The sequence below is a fragment of the Balaenoptera ricei genome, chromosome 3 (assembly GCF_028023285.1).
Source record: "Balaenoptera ricei isolate mBalRic1 chromosome 3, mBalRic1.hap2, whole genome shotgun sequence".
NCBI lineage: Eukaryota > Metazoa > Chordata > Mammalia > Artiodactyla > Balaenopteridae > Balaenoptera > Balaenoptera ricei.
Window position 1 is genome coordinate 77,698,228 of NC_082641.1, and position 23,884 is coordinate 77,722,111.

General features: G+C 37.2%; 1 protein-coding gene across 7 annotated transcripts in view; it reads right to left on the bottom strand.

Annotated features, from left to right (window-relative positions):
• The window catches only part of SPATA9 (spermatogenesis associated 9), an 81,117-nt gene that overhangs the window by 11,507 nt on the left and 45,726 nt on the right, over window positions 1-23,884 (bottom strand). The window contains exon 3 of one of the 7 annotated variants that reach the window (XM_059916800.1): window positions 7,198-7,425. The exons of the other annotated variants lie outside the window; for them this stretch is intronic. Coding sequence (XP_059772783.1) covers window positions 7,198-7,425 — 228 coding nt within the window. The remainder of the gene's footprint in view (window positions 1-7,197; window positions 7,426-23,884) is intronic. 7 annotated transcript variants of the gene reach the window in all.

Sequence of the window (23,884 nt, forward strand, 5' to 3'; positions counted from 1 at the left end):
TGCAAAGGAAGTCTCTTTTAACAAGATGGCCAGTTGGACAGCCCTGACCCCAACTCTCTGTGCTCATGTCACAGGCCACTGGAATCTCTTCAGGCCACTTATATTGGCTGGGTCTTTGGGTAGTTCATATTTGGCACAATATCATTAAATATGCTAAGATACACAGCACACACTCTACAGCTGAACATGCAACCAAAAAGGCCTGGATAGATTGTCAAGAGAGCTCCTGTGACAGCGTCTATACTCTTAATTATCTTGACGAGACCATCACTATATGCTTCATCTCAGACCACACCAAAAAGCTGAAACACTACCTAGTTATAGGCAGTGTCCTAATGACAACGCTCCTCTATTTCGAGTTCTTGAGGGAAGTAATCTGCCTGACTGGCATTCCAAGCTACATGATAGCCAGCAGAGTTTTGGTAGAACCATTTAAGGTAGAAATGCATCTTTCCATCATTCATCATCCTCAGATCAGTGATGAGACAGAGCACATGAAGAGGATCTTTGACACTTACCATCTGATAGGTTAACTAGGCCGCTTACCTTTCTAAAGTGATGCCCTCCATGCATCCACAAAGCATATCCCCTGGCATAGTAATTCCATATTTCACTTCTTATATTTCTACACACCACAAAGTTCCATCTTGATACAGGCAGCCTGACAATTTTTTTTTTTTTAATTTTTAAATTTTATTTATTTATTTTTGGCTGTGCTGGGTCTTTGTTACTGTGCGCGGGCTTTCTCTAGTTGCAGTGAGCGGGGGCTACTCTTCGTTGCGGTGCGCAGGCTTCTCATCACGGTGGCTTCTCTTGTTGCAGAGCACGGACTCTAGATGCGCAGGCTTCAGTAGTTGTGGCATGCAAGCTCAGTAGTTGTGGCGCACGGGCTTTGTTGCTCCGCAGCATGTGGGATCTTCCAGGACCAGGGATTGAACCCATGTCCCCTGCATTGGCAGGCAGATTCTCAACCACTGCGCCACCAGGGAAGCCCCAGCCTGACAATTCTTGAAGTAATTCGTGCTGGAATCTACTCCAGGTAAGCTGTACTCTGTGCTATGCCATTTACCTCTCAGCACACTCTGGCACCATGGATACATTCCATTCACAGACCAATTCACTGACCGCCACCACACCTCATATATTACTCTGTTGTTCTTTTAATTCTCCAGGCCATTATCTTCACTATTCATACTTCTATTTCTTTCCTCACTGAGGCTTCCACATTTGAGCTATGTTGTTTTCTTCCTTGCTACAACTTAGGTTCCATTCAGTGGCAATCCTGAATCTCCACCCTAGCTAATACATATTACCCAAGAAAAGCTTCTTCCTCACTCCTAACCCTCAAGGACCCCAGAAGCTCTGACTTGGGACTGTTCCCACTTATCACACTTCAGCCATATGGAACTACTTACATTTCCTACATAAGTCATGCTCTCTCTTGCCTCAGCTTCTTAATATACACTGTTCGCTTCCTTGAATGATTCTCCTACTTCTTCACTGGGCTAATTTCCCTTCCTTCAAGTCTCAGATCCAGTATTATCTTCTAGAAAGCCTACACTGATTACACTCTTAGGAATTATATGCTCCTTGTTGATGCTTCCATAGTACACTTTGCACACTTTAATCATGCACTCAGTACACTCTACTGACATTGCTTACTTGCCTATCATCCTTATAGTCCATGGGACATCTATGAATCCCTAGTACCTAAACTCTTGATTTTATATGTCAGGTTTTCAATAAAAATAATGTTTACCAAGTGAATGAAAAAGTAGAATTACACCTCATTTACTTCCAAAAAGAAATTTAACCATCTTATAACTTGTAAAAGATATTAAGAAGTAAAGCTGAAGGACATCTAGTTCCAGTAACGTGGCAGACTAGCTAGTGGGGAACCTCTCACACAAAAAAATCTAGAAATTCTATATAAAATCAAACTCCAAAAATTTAATACAAGACTGAGTTTACAAAAAGTGGAAGGAAGGAAGGAAAGAAAGAAGGAAGGGAGAGAGGGAGGGGAGAGGAAGGAAGGAAGAAGTCCTCCTATGCCAGGAAAGAAGAGGGAACTAAAAGCCAAGCAGTAAGTGTGTGAGATTATGTCCCAGGAACTCTGGGGTTGCTACTGGATCCTGAAATAATGGCTGGGGGCTTGAGTTTTAATAAAGATCCTGGAGATGAGACTTGGATGCGTATGAGGTGAGGATCAGGTCTTTGCAGAGCTGCAATCTCATTGAAAGGGGGACTAGAAAAACTGCACCCACCAATCCAAAAAGAAGGTGAGGAAGCTGGTCTCCACCAAGGACTGATACCTCCAGAGCACAAGCAAAATCCTCTAGAGGAACAGTTCTACCACCAAGACCAGAAGGGATTTCTTTTTTTTTTTTTAAGCATGGGTATCACCCAGCATTTTTTAAAAATTATTTATTTACTTATTTATGTATTTATGGCTGTGTTGGGTCTTCGTTTCTGTGCAAGGGCTTTCTATAGTTGCGGCAAGTGGGGGCCACTCTTCATCGCGGTGCGCGGGCCTCTCACTATTGTGGCCTCTCTTGTTGCAGAGCACAGGCTCCAGACGCGCAGGCCCAGTAACTGTGGCTCACGGGCCCAGCTGCTCCGCGGCATGTGGGATCCTCCCAGACCAGGGCTTGAACCCGTGTCTCCTGCATTGGCAGGCAGATTCTCAACCACTGCACGACCAGGGAAGCCCCTTTATTTTTTTTTTAATCCTTATTGGAGAAAAACTTTAAATTAAAACAAAACAAAGGAATAATGAGGAGACACAATATAGATCACAATAGTCAGAAAGATTAGCATCCCCCCAAAGTCTCAAAGAATAATATTTCAAAAGACCATAAATAAGTATTTTTAAAATAGATTTTTAAAAAGAAATAAACCTATAAAAGGACACTTTGAAAGAAGTGGAAATTTGGGGGAAAACACCAAATAGAATTTCTAGAGATAATATAATGTTTGAAATTTAAAAGACATTTAATAAGTAAAAGAGCATATTAGATACAGCTGGAGAGAGCTGGTTAACTGGAAGACAGGTCAGAGGAAGTTATTCAGGATGTATCAAAAAGAGATAAAGAAAAGGAAAATAAGAAGAAGGTAAGTGGACATAAAGAATAAAATGAGAAGGTCCAAAGTATGTTTAGTAGGCATTCCAGAAGATGAGATTAGATAAAATGAGAAAGAGGCAATACTTGAAGAAATAATGGCTAAGAGTTTTCCAGAATTGAAATTATCCTCAAATTCAAAAATCACAAAGGCTCCCAAGAATATGTACCCATTCTAAAAAGCATTTTGACAACAGCTAATAAAATTGAAGATGTGTATCCCTCATGACCCAGCAATCCCCCTTGTAGATATATACCTGGAGAAATGTCTCATACATACGGACGAGGAGTCATTTAAAAGAGTGTTCAATGAAGCACTGTTTGTAATACAAAAATTTTGGAAACTAAATTGTCCATCTGTTCAGTAACAGATAAACTGTGGATTATTTTTTCTTATAATGGAATACCACAAAGAAGTTAAAGTAATAAACCATAGAACCATAGCTATATATATCAAAAATGTTGAGTGGAAAAAGGAAGTTTCAGAAGGGTAAGTACAGTATCATATCATTTATATAAATTTTAAATATGCATAGGATGATAGATGCATACCAATGTAGTTAAAATATAAAATATGCATGGAAATGCTTACATCAACTTCAGGATAATGATTACCTTTGGTAGAAAAAAAAAAAGGAAGGGATCAGAGCATGGTTAATTATATTTCTTTTTATAAAACAGATATCTAAAGGCAATATGGCAAAATATTACTACCAGTTTAAATTTGGGTGGGACTTCTGATAAACTATTTTTTATATATTTTGAAATATTTTATTGATAAGATTTTAAAAATTAAAGCTAGCTCCTAAGACAATTAGAACAAGAGCAAAAGAGAAGATATTTCATAGGTGTTGATTCTGTATTGATGTCAAAAGAGACAGTATATGGACCCTGGACAAATCACTTAGTCCCTCAACCTGGTTCCTTCATCTCATTTCCTGGAATAAGTTATCACAAATGAGCTCTAAATTCACCTGTGGAAACTCACTGTCAGTCAAGGCAAAAGGCAAGCACATTGTGTTTTTTAGTTCTCATTACTGGATAGAAGGAAACAGATTCCACTGAAAAGGGAGATTATTTTCCTGCCACTGAATTTTCATGAGTATTGTGAGACAATTCTCCATAGATATCTCTCATTCCTGTACAGCAGCAGTCCCCAACCTTTTTGGCACCAGGAACTAGTTTCATGGAAGACAATTTTTCCACGGACCAGGGGTGGGGGCCGATGGTTTCGGGATGACTCAAGCACATTACATTTATTGTGTACTTTATTTCTATTATTATTACATTGTAATATATAATGAAATAATTATACTACTCACCACAATGCAGAATCAGTGGGAGCCCTGAGCTTGTTTTCACTTGCCACTCACTGATAGGGTTGTTTGTTTAATTAATTTATTTTATTTTTGGCTGTGTTGGGTCTTCATTGCTGTGCTCGGGCTTTCTCTAGTTGTGGTGAGCGGGGGCTACTCTGCATTGCAGTGTGCAGGCTTCTCATTGTGGTGGCTTCTCTTGTTGCGGAGCACAGGCTTTCGGTGCGCAGGCTTCCGTAGTTGTGGCTCGCGGGCTTAGTTGCTCCGCGGCATGTGGGATCTTCCCGGACCAGGGGTCGAACCTGTGCCCCTGCATTGGCAGGCAGATTCTCAACCACTGCGCCACCAGGGAAGCCCCACTGACAGGATTTGATATGAGTCTACAAGCAATTGATTATGGTCTCTGCACAGTCAAACCTCTCTGCTAATGATAACCTGTTATTTGCAGCCGCTCCCCAGCGCTAGCATCACCGCCTCAGCTCCACCTCAGATCATCAGGCATTAGATTCTCATAAGGAGCATGCAAGTTAAATCCCTCGCATGCGCCGTTCACAGTAGGGTTCACGCTCCTATGAGAATCTAATGCTGCCACTGATCTGACAGGAGGCAGAGCTCAGGCGGTAATGCGAGTGATGCGGAGGGGCTGCAAATACGGATGAGGCTTCGCTTGCTCACCCGCCGCTCCCCTCCTGCTCTGCAGCCCCGTTCCTAACTGGGTTGGGGACCCCCAGCCGTGCAGATTGGGCCTTCTGAGCAAAGGATATGGTTGAATAGCAAACAGCTTTGTAAGCTAGAGGAAGTATATTCCTTTGGAGGGATCTAGAGATGTACTTCCCAAGATATGTCACAGGGCACTAAAGATAAAACCTTCTCCTTACCCTCCAGAAACATTTGTTTCTCTCTCTCTCTCTCCCCCTCTCCCTCCCCCACCCCCTTCTCTCTCAGATGCTGGGCAGACGTGCCAGGATTCCTATAAAAAGATGAGTCTCCTGATTTCAAGGTTCCTCTCCTGCAATGTAACTTACTACATGCATAGGTAACATCTGGCTGTCACCACATTGCCCTGTGGGAACTGACACAAGATACTGCTCTGGCTGCTGCTTTTGCTTGTCTCTTCTGGCAGTGTGTGTGCCTATGTATTTCTATAACTGGCAGGCTAACTTGTTAGCTCATAAATAGTGTAAAATCTCAGCTCCTTCACAGTTTTAACTTAGCAAAGAGGAGAAAAAAGAAAGACTGTAAATAACAATAATGGACAGTGTCTTTAAACATAATTTCATAATAAATACAGAAATATTCTTCAAAGGATACTTCTTATATCAACTCTCTATAAAAACTATGGGTCTAACAATGCAAGGAAAGAAACAGCAAGGCAAAACATTAGATTCAGAAAGACATTTCATTAGGAATTTAAAATAATACAGTTCAGCTATGTTTCTTTTTGATGATCTAAAGATACAGGAATAAGCCTTATAGTGCTCAGAAATCCAATGGTTAACAAACAGAAACCATTTTTTACTTTCTCAAACATCAGGTATTATAAAGGAGCCTTTTATAAATGTTGTCTCAGGCAATTCATAATTGAAATATCTGATGATTTCTGGAAATGTCAAAATCTTTTATTAAAAAGAGATTCCTATATACTGAATATTTTGTTTATTTTAGCCACCCATCATCTATTTTCTCATCTTCTTAAAACAACACAGATTTTTGTTTGAGGATTCATCCTTTCCCCATTCTTAAGTCATGTTGTCTCGATGGGGCTCCAACCCCTACTCTAGAAATGAAGCAGGTAATCAAGTCCTAGGCCAATCAATGCACCCCCATTTCCCTGGTTAAGAGGTAAGCCATTCTCTAAGAGTGAACCTCAGGACTTGGCCAGGAATGCTGGGTCAAGGACTCATTCTTTTCTGCTGTAGTTGAACCTGGAAGGATGTAGCCTGGGAACAGTTGCAAATCATCTTGTGACCACGAGGGGAAAGTCAGTCTATGAATGGAGTCAACACAGAGAAAGCAGAGCCAAGAGATCAGTAAAAGAGAGAAACAGGATCCTGAAGGTATCATTTGAGTACCTATATCCAGCTATGCCTGAAACCTTCTCAACTCTGGATTGAGTACAAGAACTAATACATCTCCTTTCTGGCTTAACTCTCCCTTCAACAAAGGGATGCTTTGAGTAATGCCCAGATTGAAAAACCCAGAGTTTTGTGCCATAAAGTTCAGAAAAAAAGAAACTGGTCCTGAAAAACTTTGACAAAATATAATAGGGCCTCAATAAAACAACATAGAACACGTATTTGAAACAGACCTGGACACTGACAGGTCTATCGAAATGAGTTTATAGCTAAATATACTCAATATGTTATGTCAAAGATTATCTTGGAAACATAACAAGGTTATGGGGAAAAGGACACAAAGCACATCATTTTTAAGGCTTGTTGTAGAATTTCTTTCAGATTTGACATAAGTGGTAATTTGCATGCTTATATTTAGGTTGAACCATTTGAAATTGATAGTTTCATTTAGTTCAATCAAATAACAAGGGAGAAAAAAGTCTGCATTACTTCCTTTTTCACATTTATTTAAACGAGAGAATATACTATACTGAAAAAAGGCCCATCTATTTATTTCTCTTATCCAACTATTCTTGTTTTACATCTAGGACAACCAAATGTGCTACATTTTCATTTTCCAAATCTTACAATTTCAAAATACTTCCTAAAAAAAGATCCATAGCCTGTGCAAATGCAGTATTTATTTACCTGCAGGTTATATAGGGGTTGCTTTGGTGTATTAACTTCCTTGAGCAGACGATGAGATATGTCCCTTAACTCTAAAAGTCTGCAAGCAAGCTGAGGCTGCAGAAGTTTGGCAACTGATTTGGAGGATCTGGATATGCTGTTCAATCCTTGAATTAATGTTCCTCGGTTGATCTTGGCTAAAGCTACAGCCATTCTGATTTTGGATGTTTTTTGCACGGGTTCTCTTTTCTGGAAAATAAGCCTTTGAAAAGTGACTGATGTGTGATTCTCCAGTGCAGTATTTATTTATTAAAAAATTTTTAATTTAAAATATAGTTGATGTACAATATTGTTAGTCTCAGGTATACTATATAATTTGACATTTGCAAACAGTATGAAATGAATACCACAAGCCTAGTAACCATCTGTCCCCATACAAAGTTATTACAATATTATTGATCATCTTCCTTATGCTGTATATTGTATTCCCATTACTTATTATAGAACTGGAGATTTGTACCTCTTAATCCCCTTCACCTGTTTTGCTCACACTGCTCCCTCCCTCCATCCCCCCTCACCCTACCAGCAACCACCCATTTGTTTCCAGTGCATTATTAAAATCTACTTCAGGCAGAGACAAGTACCACATAACTGTACACTGTGCCTGATACTAAGTGTCCAATAATTATCTCCCACCCTCCTTACAACTCATTGGTCCCACCCCAGGTATTTAAATCTTTATATGAATATATGATTTTTTCCTTAGGATAAATATCCAGAATTAAGTTAGTAGCCTAAAAATATAAATTTTTTCATTTTTCTCTCTGGATTTATCTGTTTTTTGCATTGATTTTTTAAAAAAGAGCTCTTTCAAAAGTAAACAATCTTGGGAACATATGTATATGTATAACTGATTCACTTTGTTATAAAGCAGAAACTAACACACCATTGTAAAGCAATTATACTCCAATAAAGATGTTTAAAAAAAAAAGTAAACAATCTTTTTTTTTAATATGTATTTATTTATTTGGTTGCACTGGATCTTAGTTGTGCAGGCAGGCTCCTTAGTTGTGGCTCACAGGGTCCTTAGTTGCAGCTCTCCAGCTCCTTAGTTGCGGCACATGGGCTCCTTAGTTGTGGCATGTGAACTCTTAGTTGCAGCATGAATGTGGGATCTAGTTCCCTGACCAGGGATCAAACCCCGGGCCCCTGCATTGGGAGCGCAGAGTCTTAACCACTGCACCACCAGGGAAGTCCCAAAAGTAAACAATTCGTATTCAAATATCATTCAGTGTTTGAATTGTTCAAATAATAATTCTTATTCAAAACTGTTACGAATATTTTCCCAGCTTACTTTAAAATTTTTAAATGATAAAATATAGCATATATATATAATACATAATGTACAATTTACTTTAAAATTTTTTTATTAGTTAAGGTGCATATCAAAGGAATGATTTTAATGATCCCAGACTCTTGCATCTTTCCATATACAGAAAAGTGCTAAATTCATCAACTTGAGATATCTGGGTTTTTTTAATTGAATGAAAAGTTCTTTAAATTCTACAGTGCTTTACAATTTTCAAAAGTTTAACATACATGATTTCATATAATCCCATAATAACCCCTTTTTTCCAATCCCCTAACCTTATGTTGTTCCCCCCCTTCCCTCTCCCCACTGGTAACCACTAGTTCGTTCTCTATATCTGTGAGTCTGCTTCTTTTTTGTTTTATTCACTAGTTTGTTGTATTTTTTAGATTCCACATATATGTGATAACATACAGTATTTGTCTTTCTCTGTCTGACGTATTTCACTTTAATGCCCTCCAAGTCCATCCATTTTGCTGCAAACTGCAAAATTTCATTCTTTTTTATGGCTAATATTCCATTGTATATATACACCACATCTTCTTTATCCATTCATCTGTTGATGGACACTTAGGTTGCTTCCATACCTTGGCAATTGTAAATAATGTTGCTATGAACATTGGGGTGCATGTATCTTTTCGAATTAGTGTTTTTGATTTTTTGGATATATACCCAGGAGTCTAATTGCTGGGTCATATGACAGTTCTATTTTTAGTTTTTTGAGAAATCTCCATACTGTTTTCCATAGTGGCTACACCAATTTACATTCCCAGCAACAGTGTAGGAGGGTTCCTTTTTCTCCACATCCTCACCAACATTTATTTGTGTTCTTTTTGATGACAGTCATTCTGACAGGTGTGAGGAGATATCTCATTGTGGTTTTGATTTGCATTTCCCTGATGATTAGCAACGCTGAGCATCTTTTCATGTGCCTGTTGGCAATCTGCATTTCCTCTTTAGAAAAATGTCTTTTCAGTTCTTCTGCCAATTTTTTAATCAGGTTGTTAGATTTTTAAATGTTGAGTTGTATGAGCTGTTTATATATGTTGGACATTACCCCTTACCAGTCATATCATTTGCAAATATCTTCTCCCATTCAGTAGGTGGTCTTTTTGTTTAGTCAATGGTTTCCTTTGCTGTGCAAAAGATTTTAAGTTTAATTAGGTCCCATTTGTTTATTTTTGCTTTTGTTTCCTTTGCTTTAGGAGATGGATCAAAAAAAAAATATTGCTGCTATTTATGTCAAAGAGTGTTTTTCCTATGTTTTCCTCCAGGAGTTTTATAGTATCCAGTCTTACATTTAGGTCTTTAATCCATTCTGAGTTTATTTTTGTATGTGGTGCTACAGAACATTCTAATTTAATTCTTTTACAAGTAGCTGTCCAGTTTTCCCAGCACAGCTTATTGAAGAGACTGTCTTTTCTCCATTGTATATTCTTGCCTCCTTTGTCATAGATTAATTAACCATAAGTGTGTGGGTTTATGTCTGGGCTCTCTATTCCATTCCATTGATCGATGTGTCTGTTTTTGTGCCAGTACCATACTGTTTTGATTAGTATAGCTTTGTAGTATAATCTGAAGTCCAGGAGCCTGATTTCTCCAGTTTGTTCTTCCTTCTCAAGATTGCTTTGGCTATTTGGGGTCTTCTGTGTTTCCATATAAATTTTAAAATTATTTGTTCTAGTTCTGTGAAAAATGCCATTGATATTTTGATATGGATTTCACTGAATCTGTAGATTGCCTTGGGTGGTATGGTCATTTTAACAATATTAATTCTTCCAATCCAAGAATATGGTATATCTCTCCATCTGTTTTTGTGTCTTCAATTTCTTTCATTAGTGTCTTATACTTTTCCAAGTACAGGTCTTTTACCTCCACAGGTAGGTTTATTCCTAGGTATTTTATTCTTTTTTTTTTTTTTTTATTCTTTTTGATGCAATGATAAATGGGATTATTTCCTTAACTTCTCTTTCTGATAGTCTGTTGTTAGTGTACAGAAATGCAACAGATTTTTAAATATTACTTTTGTATCCTGAAACTTTACCAAATTTATTGATGAGCTCTAGTAGTTTTCTGGTGGTGTCTTTAGGATTTTCTATGTATAGTATCATGTCATCTGCAAACAGTGACAGTTTTAGTTCTTCCTTTCCAATTTGGATTCCTTTGATTTTTTTTTCCTTCTCTGGTAGCTGTGGCTAGGACTTCCAAAACTACTTTTGAAAACTACTTTTGAATAAAAGTGGTGAGAGTGGACATCCTTGTATATAAAATATAGCATATATACATAATCATAATGTACAATTTACTTTAAATTTTTTAATGTTAAAATATAGCATACATACACAATACATTGTACAGTTTAAAGAAAAATGAAACAAAAACCTTATATACTAATCCACAAGCTTACAAAACTTTTAGTTCTGAAAACTTCAAATCTTCTATGAGCATTCTGACAGAAAATATTTCTGGCATTTCTAAAACACAGGACATGTAGTTCTTTCTCTGTTCTAGCACAGGTTAGACTGCATTCCAGGCAACAGACAAGTATAATTTCCATTATTCATTTAAGTAATTTTATGAGCTATTCTGGCTTTTCAGTATATAACTTGGGGGAAAGAGTTGGTTAATAACACAAAGAAGCAACTTTGAATCTCATTTAATTATTGAGTACAAATATATAAGTGCAAAACATCTTTTAGATTTTTTGGTCTACAATAAGCATCATATATTTGTTTAAGAGCTAACATACTGTATATTTATTTTAAATGCCTCAACTTCTATCCTGAAGTCATAATTTTATTAGTGCTGTTTTTGTCATCAAAATTCAGTACTTCTCTTACTCTTCAGCATTTGTCATTGGAGATAACCAAAAGCTGTTCTAGCCTGTCAATGAAGATGTATTTCTGCAACACCTGGTGTCCTACTGTGGCTTAATCTATTAACTTTAGCAAAAAAGTCCCATTAGCCCACCTGTGGTCTCAACCCTCCTCGTCAGTAGAACAGTAGAGGATGGGCTAAGTTGTGGGCTGCTACAGTTGCTATAATTCCAAGCCACTTTAGAGCACAGCAATTCTTACAAGCAGTTATATGGTAGGTAGAACAAGTGAAAAGAACACACAGGTGCAATCACTTGATATTATCTAAGCTGGCTGCATGCACACCTTGAAGAGAAACCACATTGTCTGCAGTAACCAAAGTTCCTGCACATACAGATTCAATTTCTCTTGTGACGTTATGCTTTGCTGCACTGACTCTTCCTTCCAACTCCTCCTCAAGGTGGAGCAGCTGGAATAAGTTTGGTTTTACCTCTGATTACAATTTACAGTTGTCCCTAGGCATCCCATGTGGATTAGTTAGTTCCAGAACACCTGAGGATACCAAAATCGTGGATGCTTAAGTTCTTTACATAAAATGGCATAGTATTTGCGTATAGCCTATGCACATCCTCCTTTATACTTTAAATCATCTCTAGATTACTTATAAACCCTCATACAATGTAAGTGCTATGTAAATCAACAAACTTAAGTTTTGCTGTTTGGAACTTTCTGGAATTTTTTTTTCCCCCCGAATATTTTCAATCAGAGGTTGCTTGAATCCCTGGATACCAAGGGCCGACAGTACTGTGTTTTCTCTCATTATAATTTGTAACCAGAAGGTGAGGACCATATTGCCAGGGCAAACAGGAGTTGGATATGTGCAGTTCCACCTTTAGTGAAACCTTGTCTATGTGGTCATTCATTCAGTGTTTTAGGGACCCTTTATTTCTTCAGTTGCAAAACAACATTCTGTAGTTTCCCTCTCCTTATTTTGTGAGTTCCTTTACAAAATCTTAGTAATCTGTACGTGTTGGCCTGGATTCACTGACTTTACACATGTATTTCTATTAACCAGTCTTGATGCATTCCCCCAAACATTATACTAGATTGATCCATTCAACTTTCCTCTCTTTTACAAATTCTAAATTTTTATCTCTGTAGAAAAATAAGCTTATTTGTAATAAATAATCTATTAATCAAAACTCTCCTGTAAGGTTCATATAATCTGTGTTCACCAAAATACAGCATTTATTATAGACAATATTTTTAAAAATTCGAGTGCATTATAATAATGCTTTAGTGCATTTTGTGTTATCTTTCTCATTTTAGTCTCCTCCTGAGTTTATGGCTTTTTCCAACAGACTCAACTTGTTCCTAATTAATATCATCTTTGTTTCCCTTTAATGCTTAAATGGTTACAATATGACTGCACTTCCCTTTTAAAATGCCTTCCTTTTTTGATACTTTCCTACATAACTGAAAGAATTATTTCTAACAACAAAGTATGCTTCTGACCCCTTTTATTTTCCCTGCCCCAAAACATGAAATCAATTTGTTCCCAAGAAGACCATTATTGCTTTTAAGAAGAACAGTATATTAGAAACCAAATCTGGGCACGGGGGTGCATGGTCAATGGTTCTTCGTGGCTCTGGGAATACAAAGGTGACAGCATGGAAGAGCTACTTACATTCCTTAAGATGCAGAAGGAGACGTTCTTCTTCTTAAAAAAAACAGTCACCAGTTTATGATGATGGTTCCAATTCACTCTTACTTTCAGTGAGTTATTTTTTAAATTAGCTCTAACAGAAAATTTTTAAATAAAAGGTTTTCCCCTCTGAGGTACCAGCTTTTCCTTTTTGTCTACTATCTATGCTATGTATTTTCCTACCAAACCATATGTGTAAATCTAAATGTTGAACTGAAATTAAGAAGTCCTCATTTCCTTCTTTTCCCTTTTTAATTTTTTGACCCTTGGCCTAAGCATCCTGGAATCAGTGGCAAAGTGTGCAAATTCAGATGATATTTTTTGTCATACGCTCATCATCTGAGCATATCAGCAAATGTCAGAAAAGAAAGTCCAACTCCCAACCACCACCAACACCTCAGAGATAAACAAAGATACTTAAAGACCATTTACCAAAAGAAACTTAGCATCATTTAATCAGATTGATTCAAGAATCCTGCTCCATATTTCTCTATTTGAGCTCCATTCTTTGAATATATATCCTGCTTTCCCCATTACTTTTCTTTTTTCCAGAGCCATGCCCATTCTTCTATCATCAGCAGTTTTAATGCTGAACTCCAATTTCTAGTAACATCAGCTTTTTACTACCCTACATCTATAAAACCAGCCTGTCAGCACATCTTATTCAGTTCTTTGTCTGAATAGTCCCAGAATTTGACCACTCCTCACTAGCCCCAGTACCAACACTCAGTCCATTTTATTTATATACCACTGTCATCTCGTCTCCAGACTTGAAAATTAGCCTCCTCAATGGCCTCCCTGCTTCCACCCTTCCCTTTCATTCTGTTCCTCAGCACATCAGCCAAAGAGACACAATTAAAACTTAGATCACATCAGATCTTGCTTTTCTGCTCAACCACTTCAGTGGCCTCCTGTTGCACTCAGTGTAAAAGCCAAAGTACATACAATGGTCTACAAGGTCCTACAAAGACTGCCTCTTCTTTACCTCCTTGGCCTCACAGTCTTTTTCTCTCCCTTTTCCTCCTTCATTATTTATTGAACTTGTTAGGTATACTCCCATCTCAGGGACTTTGAACTAACTATGCCATTTGATTCTCAAGGACACCAAGGTTTGCTCCCTCACTTCCTTCAAGTTTTTTCTTTTTTTAATTTTTATTGGAATATAGTTGATTTATAATGTATTAGTTTCAGGTGTACAAAGTGAATCAGTTATACATATACATATATCCACTCTTTTTTTTTTTTTAGATTCTTTTTCCATATAGGTCATTACAGAGTATTGAATAGAGTTCCCTGTGCTATACAGTAGGTTCTTATTAGTTATCTATTTCATATTTAGTAGTGTGTATATGTCAGTCTCAATCTCACAATTTATCCCTCCTCCCCCCCTTATCCCCTGGTAACTGCAAGTTTGTTTTCTACATCCGTGACTCTACTTCTATTTTTGTAAGTAAGTTCATTTGTACCCCCCCTTTATTTTAGATCCCACATATAAGCAATATCATATATTTGTCTTTCTGTGTCTGACTTACTTCACTCAGTATGACAATCTCTAGGTCCATCCATGTTGCCGCAGATGGCATTATTTTGTTCTTTTTTTATTGCTAAGTAATATTCCATGTGGTATGTATGTATCACATCTTCTTTATCCATTCCTCTGTTGATGGACATAGGTTGCTTTCATGTCCTGGCTATTGTAGATAGTGCTGCAATGAACACTGGGGTGCATGTATCTTTTTGTATTATGGTTTTCTCCGGGTATATGCCCAGGAGTGGGATTTCTGGGTCATATGGTAGTTCTATTTTACGTTTTTAAAGGAACCTCCATACTGTTCTCCATAGTGGCTGCACCAATTTACATTCCCACCAACACTGCAGGAGGGTTCCCTTTTCTCCACACCCCCTCCAGCATTTATTGTTTGTAGATTTTTTTGACTGGTGTGAGGTGATACCTCATTGCAGTTTTGACTTGCGTTTCTCTAATAATTAGCAATGTTGAACATCTTTCCATGTGCTTCTTGGCCATCTGTATGTCATCTTTGGAGAAATGTCTATTTAGATCTTCCCCCCATTTTTGATAGGGTTATTTGTTTTTTTGATATTGAGCTGCATGAGCTATTTGTATATTTTGGAGATTAATCCCTTGTCGGTTGCTTCATTTGCAAATATTTTCTCCCAGTCTAAGGGTTTTGTTTTGTTAATGGTTTCCTTTGCTGTGCAAAAGCTTTTAGATTTAACACATTTTTTTTTAAAGAAAATAAAATGTTCCTTTATTAAATTTAATTGAACATTATCCAAAGAATCACTTTTCCAAGGAGAGCAATCTGAGATTTTCTCATTGACAGTTAAACAATGCTTTACCACATAACTAGAGTTGACGAAATAATAAATTATGCCATATGTTCTTATCTAGATCATGCCCCCAAAGGCCCACACCACCATCCCCACCCCACCGCGGCTTTCCCCCCTTGGTGTCCATACGTTTGTTCTCTACATCTGTGTCTCAACTTCTGCCCTGCAAACCGGTTCATCTGTACCATTTTTCTAGTTCCACATACATGTGTTAATATACGATATTTGTTTTTCTCTTTCTGACTTACTTCACTCTGTAGGACAGTCTCTAGATCTATCCACGTCTTAACAAATGACCCAATTTCGTTCCTTTTTACGGCTGATTAATATTCCATTGTATATATGTACCACAACTTCTTTATTCATTCGTCTGTCGATGGGCATTTAGGTTGCTTCCATGACCTGGCTATTGTAAATAGTGCTGCAATGAACATTGGGGTGCATGTGTCTTTCTGAATTACAGTTTTCTCTGGGTATATGTCCAGTAGTGGGATTGCTGGATCATATGGTAATTCTATTTTTAGTTTTTTAAGGAACCTCCATACTGTTCTCCATAGTGGCTGTATCAATTTACATTCCCACCAACAGTGCAAGAGGGTTCCCCTTTCTCCACACCCTCTCCAGCATTTGTTGTTTGTAGATTTTCTGATGATGCCCATTCTAACTGGTGTGAGGTGGTACCTCACAGTAGTTTTGATTTGCATTTCTCTAATAATTAGTGACGCTGAGCAGCTTTTCATGTGCTTCTTGGCCATCTGTATGTCTTCTTTGGAGAGACGTCTATTTAGGTCTTCTTCCCATTTTCGGATTGGGTTGTTTGTTTCTTTAATATTGAACTGCATGAGCTGTTTATATATTTTGGAGATTAATCCTTTGTCCATTGATTCGCTTGCAAATATTTTCTCCCATTCTGAGGGTTGTCTTTTCGTCTTGTTTATGGTTTCCTTTGGTGTGCAAAAGCTTTGAAGTTTCGTTAGGTCCCATTTGTTTACTTTTGTTTTTATTTCCATTACTCTAGGAGGTGGATCAAAAAAGATCTTGCTGTGATTTAGGTCAAAGAGTGTTCTTCCTATGTTTTCCTCTAAGAGTTTTATAGTGACTGGTCTTACATTAAGGTCTCTAATCCATTTTGAGTTTATTTTTGTGTTTGGTGTTAGGGAGTGTTCTAACTTTATTCTTTTACATGTAGCTGTCCAGTTTTCCCAGCACCACTCATTGAAGAGACTGTCTTTTTTCCATTGTATATCCTTGCCTCCTTTGTCACAGATTAGTTGACCATAGGTGCATGGGTTTATCTCTGGGCTTTCTATCTTGTTCCATTGATCTATGTTTCTGTTTCTGTGCCAGTACCATATTGTCTTGATTACTGTAGCTTTGTAGTATAGTCTGAAGTCAGGGAGTCTGATTCCTCCAGCTCCGTTTTTTTCCCTCAAGACTGCTTTGGCTATTCGGGGTCTTTTGTATCTCCATCCAAATTTTAAGATTTTTTGTTCTAGTTGCGTAAAAAATGCCGTTGGTAATTTGATAGGGATTGCATTGAATCTGCAGATTGCTTTGGGTAGTATAGTCATTTTCACAATATTGATTTTTCCAATCCAAGAACACGGTATATCTCTCCATCTGTTGGTATCATCTTTAATTTCTTTCATCAGTGTCTTATAGTTTTCTGCATACAGGTCTTTTGTCTCCCTAGGTAGGTTTATTCCTAGGTATTTTATTCTTTTTGTTGCAATGGTAAATGGGAGTGTTTCCTTAATTTCTCTTTCAGATTTTTCATCATTAGTGTATAGGAATGCAAGAGATTTCTGTGCATTAATTTTGTATCCTGCAACTTTACCAAATTCATTGATTAGCTCTAGTAGTTTTCTGGTGGCATCTATAGGATTCTCTATGTATGGTATCATGTCATCTGCAAACAGTGAGTTTTACTTCTTCTTTTCCAATTTGTATTCCTTTTATTTCTTTTTCTTCTCTGATTGCCGTGGCTAGGACTTCCAAAACTATGTTGAATAATAGTGATGAGAGTGGACATCCTTGTCTTGTTCCTGATCTTAGAGGAAATGCTTTCATATTTTCACCATTGAGAATGATGTTTCCTGTGGGTTTGTCATATATGGCCTTTATTATGTTGAGGTAGGTTCCCTCTATGCCCACTTTCTGGAGAGTTTTTATCATAAATGGGTGTTGAATTTTGTGAAAAGCTTTTTCTGCATCTATTGAGATGATCATATGGTTTTTATTATTCAATTTGTTAATATGGTGTATCACATTGATTCATTTGCATATATTGAAGAATCCTTGCATCCCTGGGATAAATCCCACTTGATATTGGTGTATGATCCTTTTTTTTTTCTGACAGTTTTTTTTTTCACACACACAAACTGTATTTTATTTTTACAAGAAATAAACAAACTGACACCAAGCATTGTAAATGGATGACCACAACAAAAGCAACAATGATTGCAATTACCAAACACGAAACACACTCATACTACGTCATAATATTGAAATTCAGCCCAGTAATCCTCCACTGTAACAGCTCCTTGGTGTATGATCTTTTTAATGTGTTGTTGGATTCTGTTTGCTAGTATTTTGTTGAGGATTTTTGTATCTATGTTCATCAGTGGTATTGGTCTGTAATTTTCTTGTTTTGTAGGAGCTTTGTCTGGTTTTGGTATCAGGGTGACGGTCACCTCATAGAATGAGTTTGGGAGTGTTCCTTCCTCTGTAATTTTTTGGAAGAGTTTGAGAAGGATGGGTGTTAGCTCTTCTGTAAATGTTTGATAGAATTCACCTGTGAAGCCATCTGGTCCTGGACTTTTGTTTGTTGAGAGATTTTTTAATCACAGTTTCGATTTCATTACTTGTGATTGGTCTGTTCATATTTTCTGCTTCTTCCTGGTTCAGTCTTGGAAGGTTATACCTTTCTAAGAATTTGTCCATTTCTTCCAGGTTGTCTATTTTATTGGCATAGAGTTGCTTGTAGTAGTCTCTTAGGATGCTTTGTATTTCTGCGGTGTCTGTTGTAACTTCTCCTTTTTCATTTCTGATTTTATTGATTTGAGTCCTCTCCCTCTTTTTCTTGATGAGTCTGGCTAATGGTTTATCAATTTTGTTTATCTTCTCAAAGAACCAGGTTTTAGTTTTATTGATCTTTGCTATTGTTTTCTATGTTTCTATTTCATTTATTGCTGATCTGATCTTTATGATTTCTTTTCTTCTGCTAACTTTGGGTTTTGTTTGTTCTTCTTTCTCTTAGGTGTAAGTTCTTTTAGGTGTAAGGATAGATTGTTTATTTGAGATTTTTCTTGTTTCTTGAGTTAGGCTTGTATAGCTATAAACCTCTCTCTTAGAACTGCTTTTGCTACAGCCCATAGGTTTTGGATCATCGTGCTTTCATTGTCATTTGTTTCTAGGTATTTTTTGATTTCCTCTTTGATTTCTTCAGTGATCTCTTGGTTAATTAGTAATGTATTGTTTAGCTTCCATGTATTTGTGTTTTTTACGTTTTTTTCCATAATTCATTTCTAATCTCATAGCGTTGTGGTCAGAAAAGATGTTTGATATGATTTCAATTTTCTTAAATTTACTGAGGCTTGATTTGTGACCCAAGATGTGATCTATCCTGGAGAATGTTCTGTGCGCACTTGAGAAGAAAGTGTAATCTGCTGTTTTTGGATGGAATGTCCTATAAATATCAATTAAATCTATCTGGTCTATTGTGTCATTTAAAGCTTGTGTTTCGTTATTAATTTTTTGTTTGGATGATCTGTCCATTGGTGTAAGTGAGGTGTTAAAGTCCCCCACTATTATTGTGTTACTGTCGATTTCCTCTTTTATAGCTCTTAGCAGTTGCCTTATGTATTGAGGTGCTCCTATGTTGGGTGCATATATGTTTATAATTGGTATATCTTCTTCTCGAATTGATCCCTTGATCATTATGTAGTGTCCTTCCTTGTCTCTTGTAACATTCTTTATTTTAAAGTCTATTTTATCTGATATGAGTATTGCTACTCCAGCTTTCTTTTGATTTCCATTTGCATGGAATATCTTTTTGCATCCCCTCACTTGCACTCTGTATGTGTCCCTAGGTCTGACGTGGGTCTCTTATAGACAGCATATATATGGGTCTTGTTATTGTATCCATTCAACAAGCCTGTGTCTTTTGGTTGGAGCATTTAATCCATTCACGCTTAAGGTAATTATTGATATGTATGTTCCTATGACCATTTTCTTAATTGTTTTGGGTTTGTTTTTGTAGGTCCTTTTCTTCTCTTGTGTTTCCCATGTAGAGAAGTTCCTTTAGCATTTGTTGTAGAGCTGGTTTGGTGGTGCTGAATTCTTTTAGCTTTTGCTTGTCTGTAAAGCTTTTGATTTCTCCATCGAGTCTGAATTAGATCCGTGCTGGGTAGAGTAATCTTGGTTGTAGGTTCTTCTCTTTCATCACTTTAAGTATATCATGCCACTCCCTTCTGGCTTGTAGAGTTTCTGCTGAGAAATCAGCTGTTAACCTTATGGGAGTTCCCTTGTATGTTATTTGTCACTTTTCCCTTGCTGCTTTCAATAATTTTTCTTTGTCTTTAATTTTTGCCAGCTTGATTACTATGTGTCTCGGCGTGTTTCTCCTTGGGTTTATCCTGTATGGGACTCGCTGCGCTTCCTGGACTTGGGTGGCTATTTCCTGTCCCATGTTAGGGAAGTGTTCGACTATAATCTATTCAAATATTTTCTCTGGTCCTTTCTCTCTCTCTTCTCCTTCTGGGACCCCTATAATGCGAATGTTGTTGTGTTTAATGTTGTCCCAGAGGTCTCTTAGGCTGTCTTCATTTCTTTTCGTTCTTTTTTCTTTATTCTGTTCCACAGCAGTGAATTCCACCATTCTGTCTTCCAGGTCACTTATCCATTCTTCTGCCTCAGTTATTCTGCTATTGATTCCTTCTAGTGTATTTTTCATCTCAGTTATTGTATTGTTCATCTCGGTTTGTTTGTTTTTTAATTCTTCTAGGTCTTTGTTAAACATTTCTTGCATTGTCTCGATCTTTGCCTCCATTCTTTTTCCGAGGTCCTGGATCATCTTCACTATGATTATTCTGAAGTCTTTTTCTGGAAGGTTGCCTATCTCCACTTCATTTAGTTGTTTTTCTGGGGTTTTATCTTGTTCCTTCATCTGGTACATAGCTCTCTGCCTTTTCATCTTGTCTATCTTTCTGTGAATGTCAAGTGTAACACATTTTTGACAGAAGACGTATTACAGCCACAGGCGTTAGTTTCTGCAAAAATCCCCTGGGTCAATAATTTGTTAATTAGATCCCATTTGTTTATTTTTGTTTTTATTTTCATTACTCTAGGAGGTAGATACTTTCTTTAAGTCTTAATTCAAGAATCACTTTCTCACTAAGACCCTCTTGGTCACCCTACCTTTCCCATCAATTGTTCTCCCCATCCCTACCCCTACTTCATATCCTTTCTCTGCTATGTGCTTTCTTTCCCTTAAGACCTACCATTAATATAATATGTAGTTTATTTTCCTTGTTTACTGGTTTTCTACTTGACTAGGTTATAAGTTTCGGGTTTTTTTAGGACATAAGTTTTATGGCAGCAGTGTTCTATATCCATCTGGCTCACTGATCTTTCCCCAGTGCCTAGAATAGTGTCTGGCACATAGTAGGTGCTCTACAAATATATTCATTTAAATGAACAAATGAAAAATATCAGAAAAATATAACAAGTTAGTATTGAAAAAATTTGGAAAAATATAACAAATATTAAATTAGAAACTACCCAGAAAGATTTCAGTGCACAATGTGCTCTGCAAATTTTCACAATGATAGTGTCCCACAAGAAAAAACTCACCAAAGACAAAAATACCACTGAATTATCGAACACTCTAGTTACAATTCTACTCTCATTATATTTAGAAACCCCAATACCAATACAAGTAATTTCCAGACATCACTGGTGCATCCCCAGTGAAACCGTGCCCCACAAGGTTAAAAAGCTCATTCTGAAACTGTGCCCCATAGGGTTAACAGAAACTGGTGACTGACAGCAATTCTTTAGCTTGTCTTACAGAACAGCAGATAAGGGAGCGTCTTGTTAAAAACCCCTATGCTTGTAATCTGCCTTCACTGATCAAGCTTGCCTTAACTGTTCCTGCAAATTGCGTACCTTCCAAGCTTCACGTAGCTTAGACAAATACTGTATATCACCAGACTCCTTTAACCACCCCATACAGATAACACCTCTGACATATGGGTCATTACAGTAATGGCTGCTTCAGAAACACGGAGCTAATCTTGCCCAGTTCAAACTGGTCAAGACCACTTGACCATTCAACTGAGCCTGCTCAAGTGTGCAATGGGTGACCTTTTGACATCTGAGGGCCGAAAGTTCCACCCTCAGATCATGCTAACACCCACATTTTCTGAACATACATCCTGTGAAGAAGCATGTAACTCAGATATGCCTGCAGAGAGCAGACATTACCTCACCTTTTTCTTGCCTCCAAACACCTTCACCAGCATCTCTGACTACCCTATACTCGTCATGCACAAATAATCCAAGCCCCTTGCCTTTGGGTAGGTGGATCAGAGATTTGCTCTCCTGTTTCCTCACTTGGCTGCCTCTTGAATAAACCCTTTCTCTGCTGCAAACCTCAGCGTCTCAGCATTAGGCTTTCTGCATATCGGGCAAAGAAACCTAGTTTGGTTGGTAACACCAGCAGTTTTTGTCCCACATGTTTAAAAAAAAAAAAAAGAAAGCATAGAGAATTCAGAAAAATGTATCTACAGATGTAAAAGCCAAAATTTTGCACGGATTCTATTATGCTCTGTCTACAATCCTCAATTTTGTAGTATACAGTTAAGTGCAAGATAATTACAGAAAATACATAACCACCTTTCATAATTAAAACACACAAAATTGACCCTGTTTCCCATAAAAGATTTCTCTCATTCAAGTGAAGATTATCTGAATTAAAAATTTCTAATTCCCTAATTGTAGCATGCATTTTTTCATTCGTTCAAATTTAAAAGTTTAATATTTTAAAGTCCTCATATGGAAATCATTTGCAATTTGCAAGTGTAAACCTTAAAAAGTTACTTTTACTAAAAGATGTGGATACTGAGCGTATTGGGGTCTGGGCTGGTTGGAAGGGAGGGAGTGGAGAGTACAAGAACTTAGAAGCCAGGACCTCAAGTCAAAATTCTAAAATTAACTTTCCCCAGCCCCAGAAAAAAAAATGTCCTTCAAAATCTTTAGCCATGAAGAACTATTTAATAGCCATTATTCTCTGTGTATTTCTCTATAAAAATTCCACCACCATCACTCCCACCAAATCTCTAAATCTTTTTTTTTTTTACTCCAGGCCAGCAACATGGCTTTTTCCTAAATAAATAAAAATACCAATCACAAAACTTAGAGATTTAAAATACAACCCAATTAATAAAGCCCTCTAAGTAGTCTTAAAACCATTCTTTTCAGTATGTTTGGGAACTATGGACCACACTAGAAATAATAAAATCTGCAACATTTATAATCTGACCTTTAAAAATAATCTAGTTAAGAACAGAGTATTAGCATTGTTTTCTGGATAATTTATTTTTGAAGAGCAAATAACTTCAATGTGTTATAATATCCCCTAACTACTCAGGTTTCCTGCCACTCTCAGCAACACTTTCTTCAAAGTAAATGGTGGAAAAAGAACAATGTAAGTGTTTTGAAAATGAGAAATAAAGTAACTTTATGTTTATATTCTTCTCTTGGGTTGGGTATAGCTCTTATAAGTGAACGACTTCAGGGATTTGGAAATAGGAACTTAGAGTTCTTTGGGGATCAGAATATCAATCTATTTCACATAAAGCATACTTATGGCTCTAGTGATAATGAGGCTATACAGAGGGTAGGAAGAGAGGAAGGGAGTTGGAAAGAAAGTTGCAACTTTGATTAAATAAAACCCAGTTTCTCTAATGTTGGCAATGGTGGGAGAATCACAACTTGGAAGGACAACAGGGCTTTCCAGGCCTAGGCTTCCTTGGCTTTACCTTGAGGTTTTCTCAATAATTACTGACACTACTGTGCTGGCCTTAACCATTTTACATCCTAGACCAAGCATCTCTTTCCTTAATACTCCAGAGCATAGCCAAGAAAAGTCTCTCATGTTTCAAAAGAATTTATACCAAGACTAGGGGAATACAAAAAGAGGAAGCAACTAGACACCAAGATTAAGATATGGAATTACAAAATCCATTTTGCCCTCTAGAGCTTTTAAGGCTTATCCTCTGCTACTTAGCCAGCCACCACCTAGATGCCACCTTACCACTGTGCATCCAGATACTGACATTTCAGTATCACTCCTTCCTAAAGTCTAGACCCAAGACTGACGCCATTTATTCAAATTTACTTAACATTCTGGAAACATGCTATGATGTTTCATACATTTTTGGCATGACACTGCTTCCTTTGGAA